At 49.3% G+C, this 12863-nt stretch overlaps 1 protein-coding gene across 3 annotated transcripts in view; it reads right to left on the bottom strand.

Annotated features, from left to right (window-relative positions):
- DNMBP (dynamin binding protein) overlaps positions 1–12863 on the bottom strand; it is a 49892-nt gene that overhangs the window by 4797 nt on the left and 32232 nt on the right. For all 3 annotated transcript variants that reach the window (XM_077930124.1, XM_028730615.2, XM_077930123.1), the window contains 8 exons: positions 5109–5302; positions 3966–4065; positions 2726–2873; positions 2263–2280; positions 1296–1495; positions 626–756; positions 435–539; positions 97–225 (listed from right to left, as the gene is read on the bottom strand). In XM_077930124.1, the coding sequence (XP_077786250.1) occupies positions 97–225; positions 435–539; positions 626–756; positions 1296–1495; positions 2263–2280; positions 2726–2873; positions 3966–4065; positions 5109–5302 (1025 nt within the window). The remainder of the gene's footprint in view (positions 1–96; positions 226–434; positions 540–625; positions 757–1295; positions 1496–2262; positions 2281–2725; positions 2874–3965; positions 4066–5108; positions 5303–12863) is intronic.

The raw sequence follows: 12863 nt of genomic DNA, 5'->3' as shown, positions 1-12863 counted from the left end.
TCCAAAGTTCTTTTCCTTCTGTTTCTGCAGCCAACTGACTCTGTGCCCAGAAGGAGGAAACACCTGACCCAGGAAGGAAGCAAAGACCTCACTCACGAAATCAGAGAAGAGCTGGTCGCTGATGAGACGGTGGACCTTCTGGAACTGTTCCAACTCAGCACTGCCTTTCTCCATGCACAGGTCCCACATACTCAGTGCTGCTGTCACTTTAACACAGGCGGACTCCTGAGGGCAGAGAGACACAGACGTCAGCGGGGCTAAAGCAGTTTGCAACCCCTGCAAGTCCAGCCACAACCAGAGCCAAGATTGTGACGCAGAAACTTCTGCCCAAAGCTAGCCAAGGCAGGACCCTCAAGTTTGCTAGTCACTCCATCCCCTCAGTCCCCAATTCTTCACAAGGTCCTGTCCCATCCCCTACAAATATGTTTATTCACCCGAACATGCTGAAGGTAGAGAGAAAGGTCCCGGATGAAAGATTTAATCAGTCGCTCCTGCATTCGGAAGTTCTTCTCGGTCTCTTCAAAAGCCTCATCTTTGAGCTGTAACAGGAAGAGGAGGAGATTTGATAGGTACCATGGAGCTTGTGATGGATCCCCATAGATATGTAGCCAGAGTCAGCATTTACCTGCGGTGCAAAACCTGTGAGGTGCTTGAGGTGGCTGCTGACGCGATTGGATTTCTTGATGATGGAATGGAAGTTGAGCTTGGAGATCTTCTCAATGAGGCTGTCGTCATCAGTCTTCCGGTACTTCAGCACTGAAAGAGAGTGGTGGAAGCAAGAGTCAGCTCCCAAGAGTCATGGAATAACAGGGTGTGGTGAGGGACAACAAAAGTCACCTGGTCTAATCCCCTGAGAGTACAGAAGATCCATTAAGGACTGTGCCATCCTGGGGAGTTTCCTTCTCAGCCTAGACACAATCCTCTGTCAGTTCACTCCTAGCCCACAGTACACCACCACTTCCAAACACCAGAGGTAAGTGGCTCATTTGCCTTTCGACATTTGTCTCTTTGTAACGGAGCAATAACTGGATAATGCATCCTGCCAACTAAGCATGACTGGGTTAAACCAAATGGACTTTTGCTATTACTCCCAGCAGCCACTAGAAGGCGCTTCACCTTTCTCAATCTCCCCCCTCCCAACAGCCAGCCTGCTGTACACTCAGTCCCCATAGATGGTACCCAACTCTTCCACACAGGGATGCTTGGCTGCTTTCCATCTTCCTCGCTTGCCTCAAACGGGTGCTTGTGCTGCTCCTCCCCTTTCCCCACGTTGTCTCCCCTGCCCCACAGCTCACCCAGGTCCTTTCGCCTTTTGGACTCATTGATGTTGCAGTTGATCTCCTTGACAGCAAGGACAGCCGCTGCCAGGGGAGCACGGTCAGGGTGAGACTCAGGTGTGGCGCCCAGAAGCTCCATCAGCAGCAGTGGGTAGCGCATCACACGCTGAACGGGCTTGATCAGGAAGGAGCCCAGGTCAATGTAGTTGGTGCAGCCCCTGAGAAAAGGGGTGGGGAAGTTAGCACAGAGGATCCCGTATGTTGTCACCCACACTCTCACCCCACAAACACTGCACCCCAGGAAAACCAGCCCCCACCTTCCAACTGCTCTTTGGCTTATGTGCATGCACGTGTGAGATGCTTTGTTTAAAAATGTTTTTACTAAATTGCCTATGCCGCCTTGAAAAGATATTTATATTTTGAAAGGCAGCCTACACATTTATTAAATAAATACACTGGGACACATATGGAGGCCGGACACTCCGCACCAGTCTTCCTCCCCCAAAGGACTGTATATCATCAGACAACATAAAACCAGCTCATCTCATTCATCCCAAACTCAAGTCACTTCTTCATCCTCTTCTAGCCAAACTCACAATACCTGGATGGTTGACTAGTTGTACCCTAAAAGCCAGCCAGCCAATAACATTCCTGCCCCACATCTCACTCAGTTCCTTCCCCATCCTGAGCAGGCCAAGATGGTCGCAGCAGTCTGAACTCCTTATAATCTCTTACAGCCCTCTCTTCCCACTCCTGTAGGAACCCCATTCCCAGGCATGCTCCTTGCTCCTGCCTCAGAGATGCACAAATACTCAAACCCTTGTATTCTGGTCTATGACCATAATAAAGATTTGAATGATTGACCCAAACCCTTACTTGTACTGTACACTTTTTGTGGGTAGGTTTGGACAGCAAAGAGAAATCAGGCACAGAACGTAACTGGGAACAGCAAGAAACAGACTGATGATATAAAAAGGTCACTTACCATTCAGTGTACAGACTCCTGACAGGGGGAAAAAAATAAGAAAAAGCATTAGAATGGTTGCTGCCATCTCCACCTTCTAAGCAACAGCCTTAGATGCACTCAAGCTAGGAAACTCCTAGCCTGGGGGATTGGGAATCTGAGGATGTTGCTGGACTACAACTCCCATCATCCCTGACCATGAACCATACTGGGAATTGGGAGACCGACAACATCTGGAGGGCCACAGCTTCCACACTTCTGCCCTATTTTGGTTGTCAGTCATGTCTGGAGGAAATGTTCGGTGGTTGGGCAGCACCTGAAATTCTGTTCCCAGCACAAATCAGCAGAGTCCAGTGACAAACAAGCAGGTTCTTCTGCCCTAACCAGGAAGGAGAGGGGATCAGGGCCAAATTATCCCTCTGTGTCAAGAGCACAGCAGTTGGGTGGGATTGTGAGAAAAGAGCTTGGGCAGCTGCCCTCTCACCTGAGGCTCTCCAGGGACTCCAGCAGATGCTTCTGGACCCGCTCATCCTTCTCATAGGCCTCCAGAAGGGCAATGGCCTCGTCGTGGTTCTGGCAGTAGACTTTGTACACATCCTCCAGCTCAGCCCGAAATGCCAGGAATGTTGGCCCTTGGGGGGGGGGGGAAGGCACATGTCACTCAGCAGCTGTCTTCCTGATGGAAATGGCTCTTAATGGCCAGCCAGTAACAATATTCCCTTCCCTCACTACATACCCATGGCCATACTGAAATTGAGAGATACTCTTATGTATAAGGCCCTCAAGGCCTTGGGATCAGGATACCCCAAAGATCTGCCTCCTCTGATATCTACCTGCCCAAATCTCAGTGGCCCTGTTTCACGTGGCCCAGGCAGGTAAAGTGAGGTGAGTAGCACCTTCTTTACAATTTATTCAACACCAGATGAAGATCTTATTCTCCCAGGTTTTTAAAAACTGAGATTTTAAAATCAGAATTTTAATCCCACTTACTGCATATTTGGGTTTTATGTTGCTTTCTGCTGGAAATGTTTACACTGCAGTTGCGCCATGATCTTTAATACAGTAGTACATCATTTTATCTTTGCAAGCTGCTCAGAGAACTGTGTTATTGGGTCATCAATAAAACTAAACAAATGCAAATGCATGTGGCTCGTGAGTATGAGGGTGGGTTTTGCTTACACCCACCAGCAAATTGCTTTCCCCTCTTCCATCCTGGACACCATGAAACGAGAAACCAAGAACAGGCTGAAGCGTAAGCAACTGCCATATTTAGAGCCCCCAAAGCAGGAATGAGTGATTCCCTCGTGTCCTATTGACTGGTGACCCATTAAAAAACCTTTCCCTATAGCTTGATTCACTTGTTACTTTTGCTTGCAAGCAGAAAAGAAGGTGCAACGCCTGCCTTGGGCTGTACTGTGCAGAGTCAGGCATGCTTAACCTCTGATTTTAATGGACTTTGATATGGCAGACTCCATATAGATCAGGCTGTAGGCTGGCAAAGGAACAGTGACTCTATCCCAGCCCTACTGAAGCTAGGAGACCTCAAAAGAAGAGGCCTGGTTATAGATTAAGGAAACAAAGGGAAGTCAGGCCCAGGCATTGGATTTGTTGGAATAGACCACTTGAACTGTTGCCTTTGTCTATGACCACTTTAACCAGCATCCTTTGCTCCACTCTTATTCCTAGGGTCAGAGATGCCCCAAAGTTTTGGGCGAAGCACCTACCAACAGCATCTGCAGCTTTCAGGGTGCTCAGCAACTGCTTAGAGAAGGCAATGACACCGTGGATGTTCCCAAACAGCCCCTCGCAGTCTACCTGTGGCACCTAGGAAGCAAGGGAGTGTGTTGAAGCAAAAGGAAATTGTTTTCACAGAGGACTCTTATTTACAGATAGGCTGCTCCCAAGGACACACCCTGCTCACACGAATGAGCTAGTCCTTGGCAGCTTTCCTTCTCTCTGAAGATACAAAACATTGTGGGAGAACACCAGAGTTAGTTCTCCAGGTCTTGATGCCCAGTGACATCCCAGTATATACACAAACTGACATCAGCACTGCCAGCATGAGCACCCGCAGGCTTGAAAGAGGCCCTTCCAGCTCCTAAGCGTCACCTAAATGGGGAACCTGTGGCTCTCCAGAGTCCAACTCCCATCAGTTCCAGCCAGCAGGGCTAATGGTCAGGGATGGCGGAAGCAACTGAAGAGCCACAGGTTTGATTTTGATTTAATATTTCTATTCCGCTTTTTGCAAAAACAAATGCTGAGCTCAAAGTGGCTCACAAGAATCACAATAGCAAAACAATAAATAAAAAAACAATAAACCTTACAATCACTGTACTATTAAGCAAAGTAACATAAAATAAAGCAAACAGCAACAAATTTATCAACATGGTTAAAACGAATCAATGAAGTTATATCAGAAAATCAATGAATCAATTATATCAGAATCAATGAAGTTATATCAGAAAATATAAAACAACACCATTCATCAAAATGATTAATACAATTCAGTAAGGTCATAGATTCTCTATCCCAGACCTAAACAGTTGTTCTGTGCACCCACCGCCCCTTCCAGGGAATATCACCCATCAGCACCACCATTTCACACAATATTCTGTTATCTCATTTTTATCCTCCAAGGAGTCCAGGGTGCATATAGCACCCCCTTTCCTCCTCACAACAACCCTTCGAGGTAGGTTAGGCTGAGAAACAGTATGGTTAGAATTAAAGGCAGATATCTCTGGTTAAGCCCAACCTTCCATATCCAATGGCTCCAAATATTGCTAAGTCACACGCCATCCCTGGCAAAAAAAAAAAAAAAAAGTCAACTGAAAGCCCACCATTGGCTGCCACAAACTGGCTACTCCCACCTGTGCCTCCTGCAGCGGCACCAGGACCATCTGCACAGACATCTCAAGGTCCCGGATGTAATCCTGCTCTGTCTGCAGCAGCTCTTCAATGACCTTTGCCCTCTTCTCCAACATCCTTTGCTCTGGGTTAGGAGTGGTGGCTGCAGTGGCCGCAGACTCCAGTGATGCCGGCTGGGAGGAGAGCAGAGTCATTTCTGAAAGAGAAGCAAATGGGATCAGGACAGAGCATCCGAGCCAACAGCTCCTTATAAAGCAGCAGCGGCAAGCTGGAAGTCCATGGGCCAAATCCAGCCTACAGATGACTATCAGCCGGCTTCCTAGTGGATGAAAGAGGCTTTTAGTTCTGGACAGCCTCCTCACTGCTGGCTTCAGGGTAGGAGGAAAGCGCCAGAAACACACGAGCAATAAAACCCACGTTTCCGGCAAGTCTCCCACCTTCTGAGGACAGGGTTTTCCGCCAGTGATGACTAACTGGCTGTGGCACGTAATTGAGAGGGAAAAGGGAAATAACTTGCCCCCTTGCCTTTGCGCTAGTTACGGATTTATTGCAATTATATCCCACCTCTTTCTCCAAGGAGCTCAAGGTGGCGTAGATGGTCCTCTCCCTCCTCATTAGTAACACAACAAGCCTGTGATGTAGGTTAGACTGAGAGGCAACGACTGGCCCAAAGTCACCCAGTCTCCCAAGGTCCTGGTCCAACACTCTAACCACTATACCACATTGGCTACACTCTAGGTTAGACAAAGAGGTTATCAAGTTGAATGACCACAGCTGCATGGCCACACATCCCACAAGTCAGGGACACGATATCTGTGGAAGGTACAAGTCTTCCAATAGAGGTATGTCATGATGGAGCCAGTCAGAAGAGAGCTGCCTAACCAACACATTTTTTAATGCATGCTTTTATGCCCTACATATTTCTGACTGGGTTAATTGTATTACTTAAGAAGATTGTGCAACAATTGTGGGGGCTGATCAGCTAAGATTTTTTCCCCCCAATCCAATGCACTGCAGTCACCACAAGGCAAGTAAAACATCTGAGGGAGGGGTTGTGGTTCAGTGGCAGACCACAGACTTCGCATGCAATAGCTCCAGGTTCAATCTGTAGGGTTCCAAGTAGGGTGAGAGATATCCCATCTGAAGCCCGACAAAGCTGCTGCCAGATTGATGGGCCAATGGACTGACATGGTGTGTGTCTGTGTCTGTATGTGTGTGTATATACCGTATTTTTCACTGCGTCTTCGCTCCATAAGAGGGGGAATGCAAGGGGGGGGGGAAATTATTTAAAGGGAACGCTGAGCAGAGCCTATATGCATCCCAGGCTCTGCTCAGTGCTCCCTTTCACTGATGGGCTGCCCTTCTCCCTCCTCGGAGAAAAGCCCCCAAGAGCCGCACACATGCTCCACGCAGCTCTTTAAAAGGAGCGCGGCTCTTGGGGGCTTTTCCGGGATGTGGGGGAAGGGACTGAGGGGCTAAGCCAGAAGCTAGAACAGCAAGAGGGAGTGCTGCGCAGCGATCCCTCTCACTATTCTGGCTTCTGGGATTGCTGCGCAGCCTGCATTCGCTCCATAAGATGCACACACATTTCCCCTTACTTTTTAGGAGGGAAAAAATGTGTCTTATAGAGCGAAAAATACAGTACCTATTAACACACATACATATGTACGTGTGTGAGAGAGAGCTTATTTTGTTCCCAACATTTGAGGTAATTTGAAAAAGGTTTTAAAAACAATACATGCTCCGCCCTCATACAACATTTCAGTCACCCCATGCTACACCAGTTGTAAACAAACTAGTATAAGAGCAATAGGCAGGAGTTTGCAATGTATGTCATACAAAAAAAGGTGTGAGAAAAAGATCAGAACTCCTCACAACCCACTCCTTTGATTCAGAGGCGAGGTACACAAAGTTCAACAGGCATTGCTCTCAACGAAGCACACATAAGTTTGAACCCTCAGGCTCAAAAAGGAGGATTAAGGCTGCAATCTTATACCCACTTAGCTTGCAATATATATGCCTCAATGAACTCAGTAGGACTTACTTTTGAGTACACATGTATAGGATTGCACTGTAAGAGAATAAGGTTTCATTCTGAAGAATACAAAGTTCATTTTAAGCCTTTCCACTTAAGCACTGCATTGGCATAGGAAGACTGGAAAAAGAAAATACACTAAGGAGCTTATTCATTTCTTCATATCACTCTAGAATGATACAATACACCAGTTATAAATTAAATTAGTACATGGTATCTCTCAGACGCAGCTGTCCTATGGAACTGTCTGCCACCAGAAGGCACAATCACCAACAGTAGCAACAGACAAAACTGAATTTGTAAAGGATCCAAGCAAGCTAACAAAAAATTCAAAACATTGAGAGCTATAATAATTAGAGCAAATGCTCACCACATATTCACAGGCAGAGTTGTTCACCTGTCACTTTAAGCTATAGGGCAGGGGTAGGCAAACTAAGGCCCGGGGGCCGGATGTGGCCCAACTGCCTTCTCAATCTGGCCTGACGGAATCAGTGTGTTTTTACATGAGTAGAACGTGTCCTTTTATTTCAAATGCATCTCTGGGTTATTTGTGGGGCACAGCAATTCATTCACCCCCCCCCAAATATAGCCCGACCCCCCACAAGGTCTGAGGGATGGTGGACCGGCCCATGGATGAAAAAGGTTGCTGACCCCTGCTATAGGAGTCATGATTTATTAGGGGAAAGAATGTTCCTGATTCTTTCACATGCCCATGGACTGGAATCAGGTACTTTAAGACTGCCGTTCTATACACACTCACCTGTAAGTCCCAGGGAACTCCAGGGGGCTTACCTCTGAACAGACAAGCACAGCATCCTACTGTAATAGCACAAGAGGAAGGCATACAAAGCTCCTTGAAGCAACTGGCTCATTATTTGCCCTGCTGGGGGACAGGAAATGGAGCTGGCAGGGTCATCGGTTTGATCCAGTAAAACTAAAATTGTGTTTACTACTGCAAGACTCAACACACCACTGTTGTCTAGGAGACTTGAGAGAATGGGCGACGCGAGATCCTATCCTTTTCTTTTTTTTTTTTTTTGCAACCATCTGCTAAGCCAGAAGACATCCCCAGCCCCCAAATCACTTGGCGTGCCTTGCCAGATTTTTAAACAAAGGTCCACACGTCCACTGGAAGGGGAGGGGGAGCTACTAGCCACTCTTAGAACCACGCGATGGGGAAGGGTTAGGAAAAGCGCAAGTTAAGGAGGAATTGGAGCAATCCTTTCATTCCACAATAGCAATGAAGTCCGTAGTAGCAGTAGAACAACAACAACAACGGGAGTTCTGTACACAAAAGCACTGCCGGGTGAACTTTCGACAGCTAGAGCCCACTTTGGCAGGGACACAAAGCGCTCGGGAAGGCGATAGGCGTCGATCAGGAAACAAGAGGGGGGAGTTATGCAGAGTGAAAACCGTGCAAGAGGCGGCAATGCGCGGCTCAAGCTCTTGCCGCCGGCTGCGGACTCGCGGCGAACTCGAGGGGCAGCATTCCACGCCGTGTCCGTGGGGCGAAGGCTGCGACTTCTCTCCCCGCGGCTCAGCGTAAGAGCCGTCCAAGCAGGTGCGGGAGAAAGAGGATCGGTTCCGATCCAGCACCGCGCAGGAGAAGAGCAGCAGCTGGGGAGGGATCGAGAGGGGGACCCCCAAAAGTTAACCCATCTCCGACCCCTGCCCGCCAGTCCCTCCCCAAATTCCTCACCAAGCCGAGCTCAGAAGTCATTCCCCGGCCCCACCTGCTGCTGCTGCTGCTGCGGCTCCAGATGGGGGCCCATCACGTACGCAACCGGCAGGGTAGGCGGACGAAGCTGACCCCGGCCAGCCCAGCCCACGGCCCCCGGCCCTTCGGGTATTAGCATCTCAATGGTCTTAAGGGAAGGAGCGGCCACCCGGGGTCGAGCAGAGCCAAACCCCGGCGCTGGGAATCCGGAGTGGAGGAGGAGCCTCCCTCCTTTTTTGCAAAGGCGCCTCCCCAGTCTGGCTACCCCGCTCCGGATTGCGCTCGTAAAGTCCCCCCCGGCTGGTCTTGGCGCAAAGTCTGCTGCGGTCAGAGCGAGCAGAAGGCCAGCCTGCTAGGCAGCTGAGCTGTTACGCCGAGGGAAAGGGGAGGACGCGGGAGACAAGGGACCAGGTGCCAGGCAGGTCCTTGCACAGCTCAGCACCCCTGGGACCGCAAGGGAAAGCTAAAAAAGGAGAGCGGCAGGAGGAGGCGGCCGGGAAATTGGCGCCAGCAGCAGCAGCAGCAGGAAAACAGCGCCGCCCATACCTGCGTCTTCGTGACCCACTGCCGTCTTTGCCCTTCCATGCAATCACGGCCAAATCTGGGGCACAACGAGGGCGTGGCTGCCTGCCCGGGAGGCGACAATAGCAGCCCTCTTCCTAGGGCGAATCGAATCGGAACTGGGAAGAGACGACTAAAACAGGTGCCCATCCAGTCTGGCGCAGCTCGTGGAAGTTTGGGCAGGGCAGAGCCGGCTCCTGGTTTTCTATCTCACCTGCTGTTGTCTTGACTCCGGCCGGCCCCCTGGCTCAGGTTCACAGGCTGATTCCTGGGGCCCAGCAACCCCCAGGCCTGGCATTTCCCAGGCATTTGCTCTTTTTTAAAGGGAAAACATCCAGCAGACTCTTCCTCTCCCCGCAGCATTCCTTTGTGACCCATCAGCTCCAACCACCGCGCAGAGAGAGAGAGAGAGAGAGAGAGAGAGAGAGAGAGAGAGAGAGAGAGAGAGGCACTTGTGCAATGTTTGGTTAGGCAAACAAGCAATTCACAATACAGTAGTAAGCAGGGATGCCAGCGGAAGGCATGCATTTCCCTCTGTGGCTGCTGAAGAAAACTTTATCAAGCAGAACAAGTTTTCCCTCTTCCCTCCAATTAACTCCTTCCATGTATATATGTTGACCCCCCCCCCCACCTGCAGAACAGGCACTTCTCAACAGCGATATATCGCCCTCCCTGAATTCAAAGAGACGGTGTACTTTTGCTTGTCCATATGAGATAAAGATGTTCCATTGCCTCTGCGTTTAAACTGGTCTTAAAAAACAACAACATGCATTTATTCTCAACAGTTTACGGGAGGTAAACAAACAAAGCCAACCCCAATGGGACATAATCAGCTGGCACAATGAACAGGGTGGACGTCCCCCTCCCTGATCTGGGTGCCAGATCTCACGATTCTGTTAGCGTGAGCTGAATTTTGATGAGCTGAGCCCATCTCTGTGTCTCTGCTACTGGCTGGGCTGTTGTTCTCCCTGGGCTGGAAGCTGATCAGCATGCATTTTAAGTCCCACTCCCACTGCCTGTGTGACAAACACTGTTCTTGGCAGAGGAACACACATGCATGCCCTTTCAACCACAAGCCTGCTGTGCATAGTGAGGCAGCCCAAAATGCTAATGCGTCACTCCACAATAGTATGACAAAGGGCTGGAAGAAGGCCATCCCAAAAGGGCAGAATTCGCAAGGCACTGAGGCATCACAGTGCTACAGTGTGCTTTACACAAGCGCATTGTTCACCCATGGACTGCTCCTCACTTGCTCAGCAACTCGCTTACCTGCACCAAACCTTGCATCTCCCACCACTCCTGGGCCTGTTTCCATAGCTTCAAAATAAGGGGTCGAGATACTAAGTCTGAAGATTTGCACCCTGCCTTTCAGTCAAACAGTTCTCAAGGTGGCTTACAACAGCTTGCAATAATACACATGTGCTCCCAAGCTCACACAACCCAGCAGCCCTTGGGCTGATAGATGGGACCAGAGCGGGCTGCTCTTTGGTTCTGTCGTCCCAGAGGCCTCGTGATATCTGGGCTCTTCGCCTGGGAGGCACTAAATTCCATCCAGAGTTGCAGCCCCTCCATCATGCTTCTCTGGTACAGTTACTATCTGCATGATAAGATCAGTGCTAGCTCTCCAGCAATAGCTAAAACTGTTCTCTACATCTGGGCGATCGTAGGAGGAGCGGAGGAGCGGCACAGATAGGCAAAATAACTCTGTGCACCACAAGGTCCTCAGAAAGATTTTCAGTAGCTGTGGAGGAAGAGCCACAATCCTCTCCTCAAAAGGGCCCAGGGACATTGACATAGAATCATAGAATTGTAGAGTTGTACAGTTGGAAGGGATCTTGAGGACCATTCTAGTCCGACTGCCTGCAATGCAGCAATATGCAGCTGTTCCATATGGGGATTGAAGCTGCAATCTTGGCATTATCAGCACAACATTCTAACCAACTGAGATGTCCAGGGTTAGTGGCTGGCTCAGGGAGCCCAAACCCCAGGTATTTTGCAGCAGGCTCATCTCTCCTGTCCTCTCCCCTCTTAAAAACTTACTTAGAGAGTAGCTGGGGTGTGTAGCAGAGGACAGTAATGGTGAGACTCCAGCCACTCACTTCCTTAATTTTACTGTACATATAAATGTGTACAAATTTGTGTTACGGGTCTATGCCTTACACTATAAGTGCCTAGCAATAACCTGGGTGCATGTGTGTCAATGCCACACATAGAACTGCAGGGTTTCTCCTTCCAAGCCCCAAGATATTTCACATGTTCAAGAGGGAGAGCACACCTCCAAGTTGCCTTTCATCTGGCTGACTGGTGCCTTTGATGGCTGTATGACAGGGTGCTTCTGAGCTATCACTATTTTTGGACAGGGTTCAATCACATACAGTACTGTGCAACAAAACCCCTTCCCCCAAAGAGCAGACTTGCAATAAGCAAAGTGACAGAAACATGAGCTGGAAAGCGTGGACAAGTGTGGATGTTGCTTGATACAACATCATCTAACCTCCCTGTGAACAAATCAGAATGGAGAGCCAACATCGTCTAGTCTCCTTGCAAATCAGGATGCATGCTTAATAAACAGATGCAGTTTTGCTCATCATTGCACAATATATTTCCTTGATGGCACAGGTATTTTGCCAGAAAACAAGGCAGCAGAAAACAAAGCAGATCCCTTTTACCGGAAGAACCTAGGAAAGATTTCACTGGCTAAACAAAAAGCTGATGGAGTCTCCTGGCCCAGACAAGAAGATGTTGCCTTTGGGGGTGGGGAGCACAAACAGGGCTCCTCAGAGGCCCAAGCAGGAGCAGCCCCCTGTTGTTGCTGCCTCAGCCACTGACTGACTGCCCTGCCCACCCTCTTCTCACTCACCTCCCTCCTTTTTTCAAGCATCCAATAGCAGGTGCATTGTTTGCGAAATCCAGGCCAAGAAGGTGTGGCCGCTGCTGGAATGCGCAACGAGGCTGTGTGGTGCGTAAGTACCCAGAAACAACGTGGCAGCCCAGCACAGTAACTGCTGCTGCCTCTGCAGAAAGTAACTCCCAGGGCATCTGGCCAGCACATGGAAACCATGACCCAGAGGACAGAGGACATTCCATTGGTGTGACACACAAGCTGCCGCCATTTCCAAATGAAAGCAAGTTTCTGTTTCAGACTTCGCTGCTTTGTTGCCTTGCAGCAGTGGAGCAAAATAGAAGAGAAAGCAAAAAACAAAACAGCCTCAGGAGATTACAGTGGGAGGCATGTAGAAGAACTAGACAATTGATAAATACCGTAGCTGAAGCTGGCACCCTGGTCTGTGACTCAAGAGCCTCCTGCCTCAGATACTGGGGTAATAAATTCATGAGAACACATGTGGGACCTGGAACGAAAGAAGGCATTCCAAAATGCTCCAGGGTTCCAAACAGCCAGGCACACCCTTTTCCAGAATATTCTGTTCTGTGACCCACTCCCTC

This window comes from Podarcis muralis, chromosome 6 (assembly GCF_964188315.1).
Source record: "Podarcis muralis chromosome 6, rPodMur119.hap1.1, whole genome shotgun sequence".
In the NCBI taxonomy this organism is placed as follows: Eukaryota; Metazoa; Chordata; class Lepidosauria; order Squamata; family Lacertidae; genus Podarcis; species Podarcis muralis.
The sequence above is the reverse complement of the archived record's forward strand: the minus strand, read 5'-3'. Positions and strand labels throughout refer to the sequence as shown.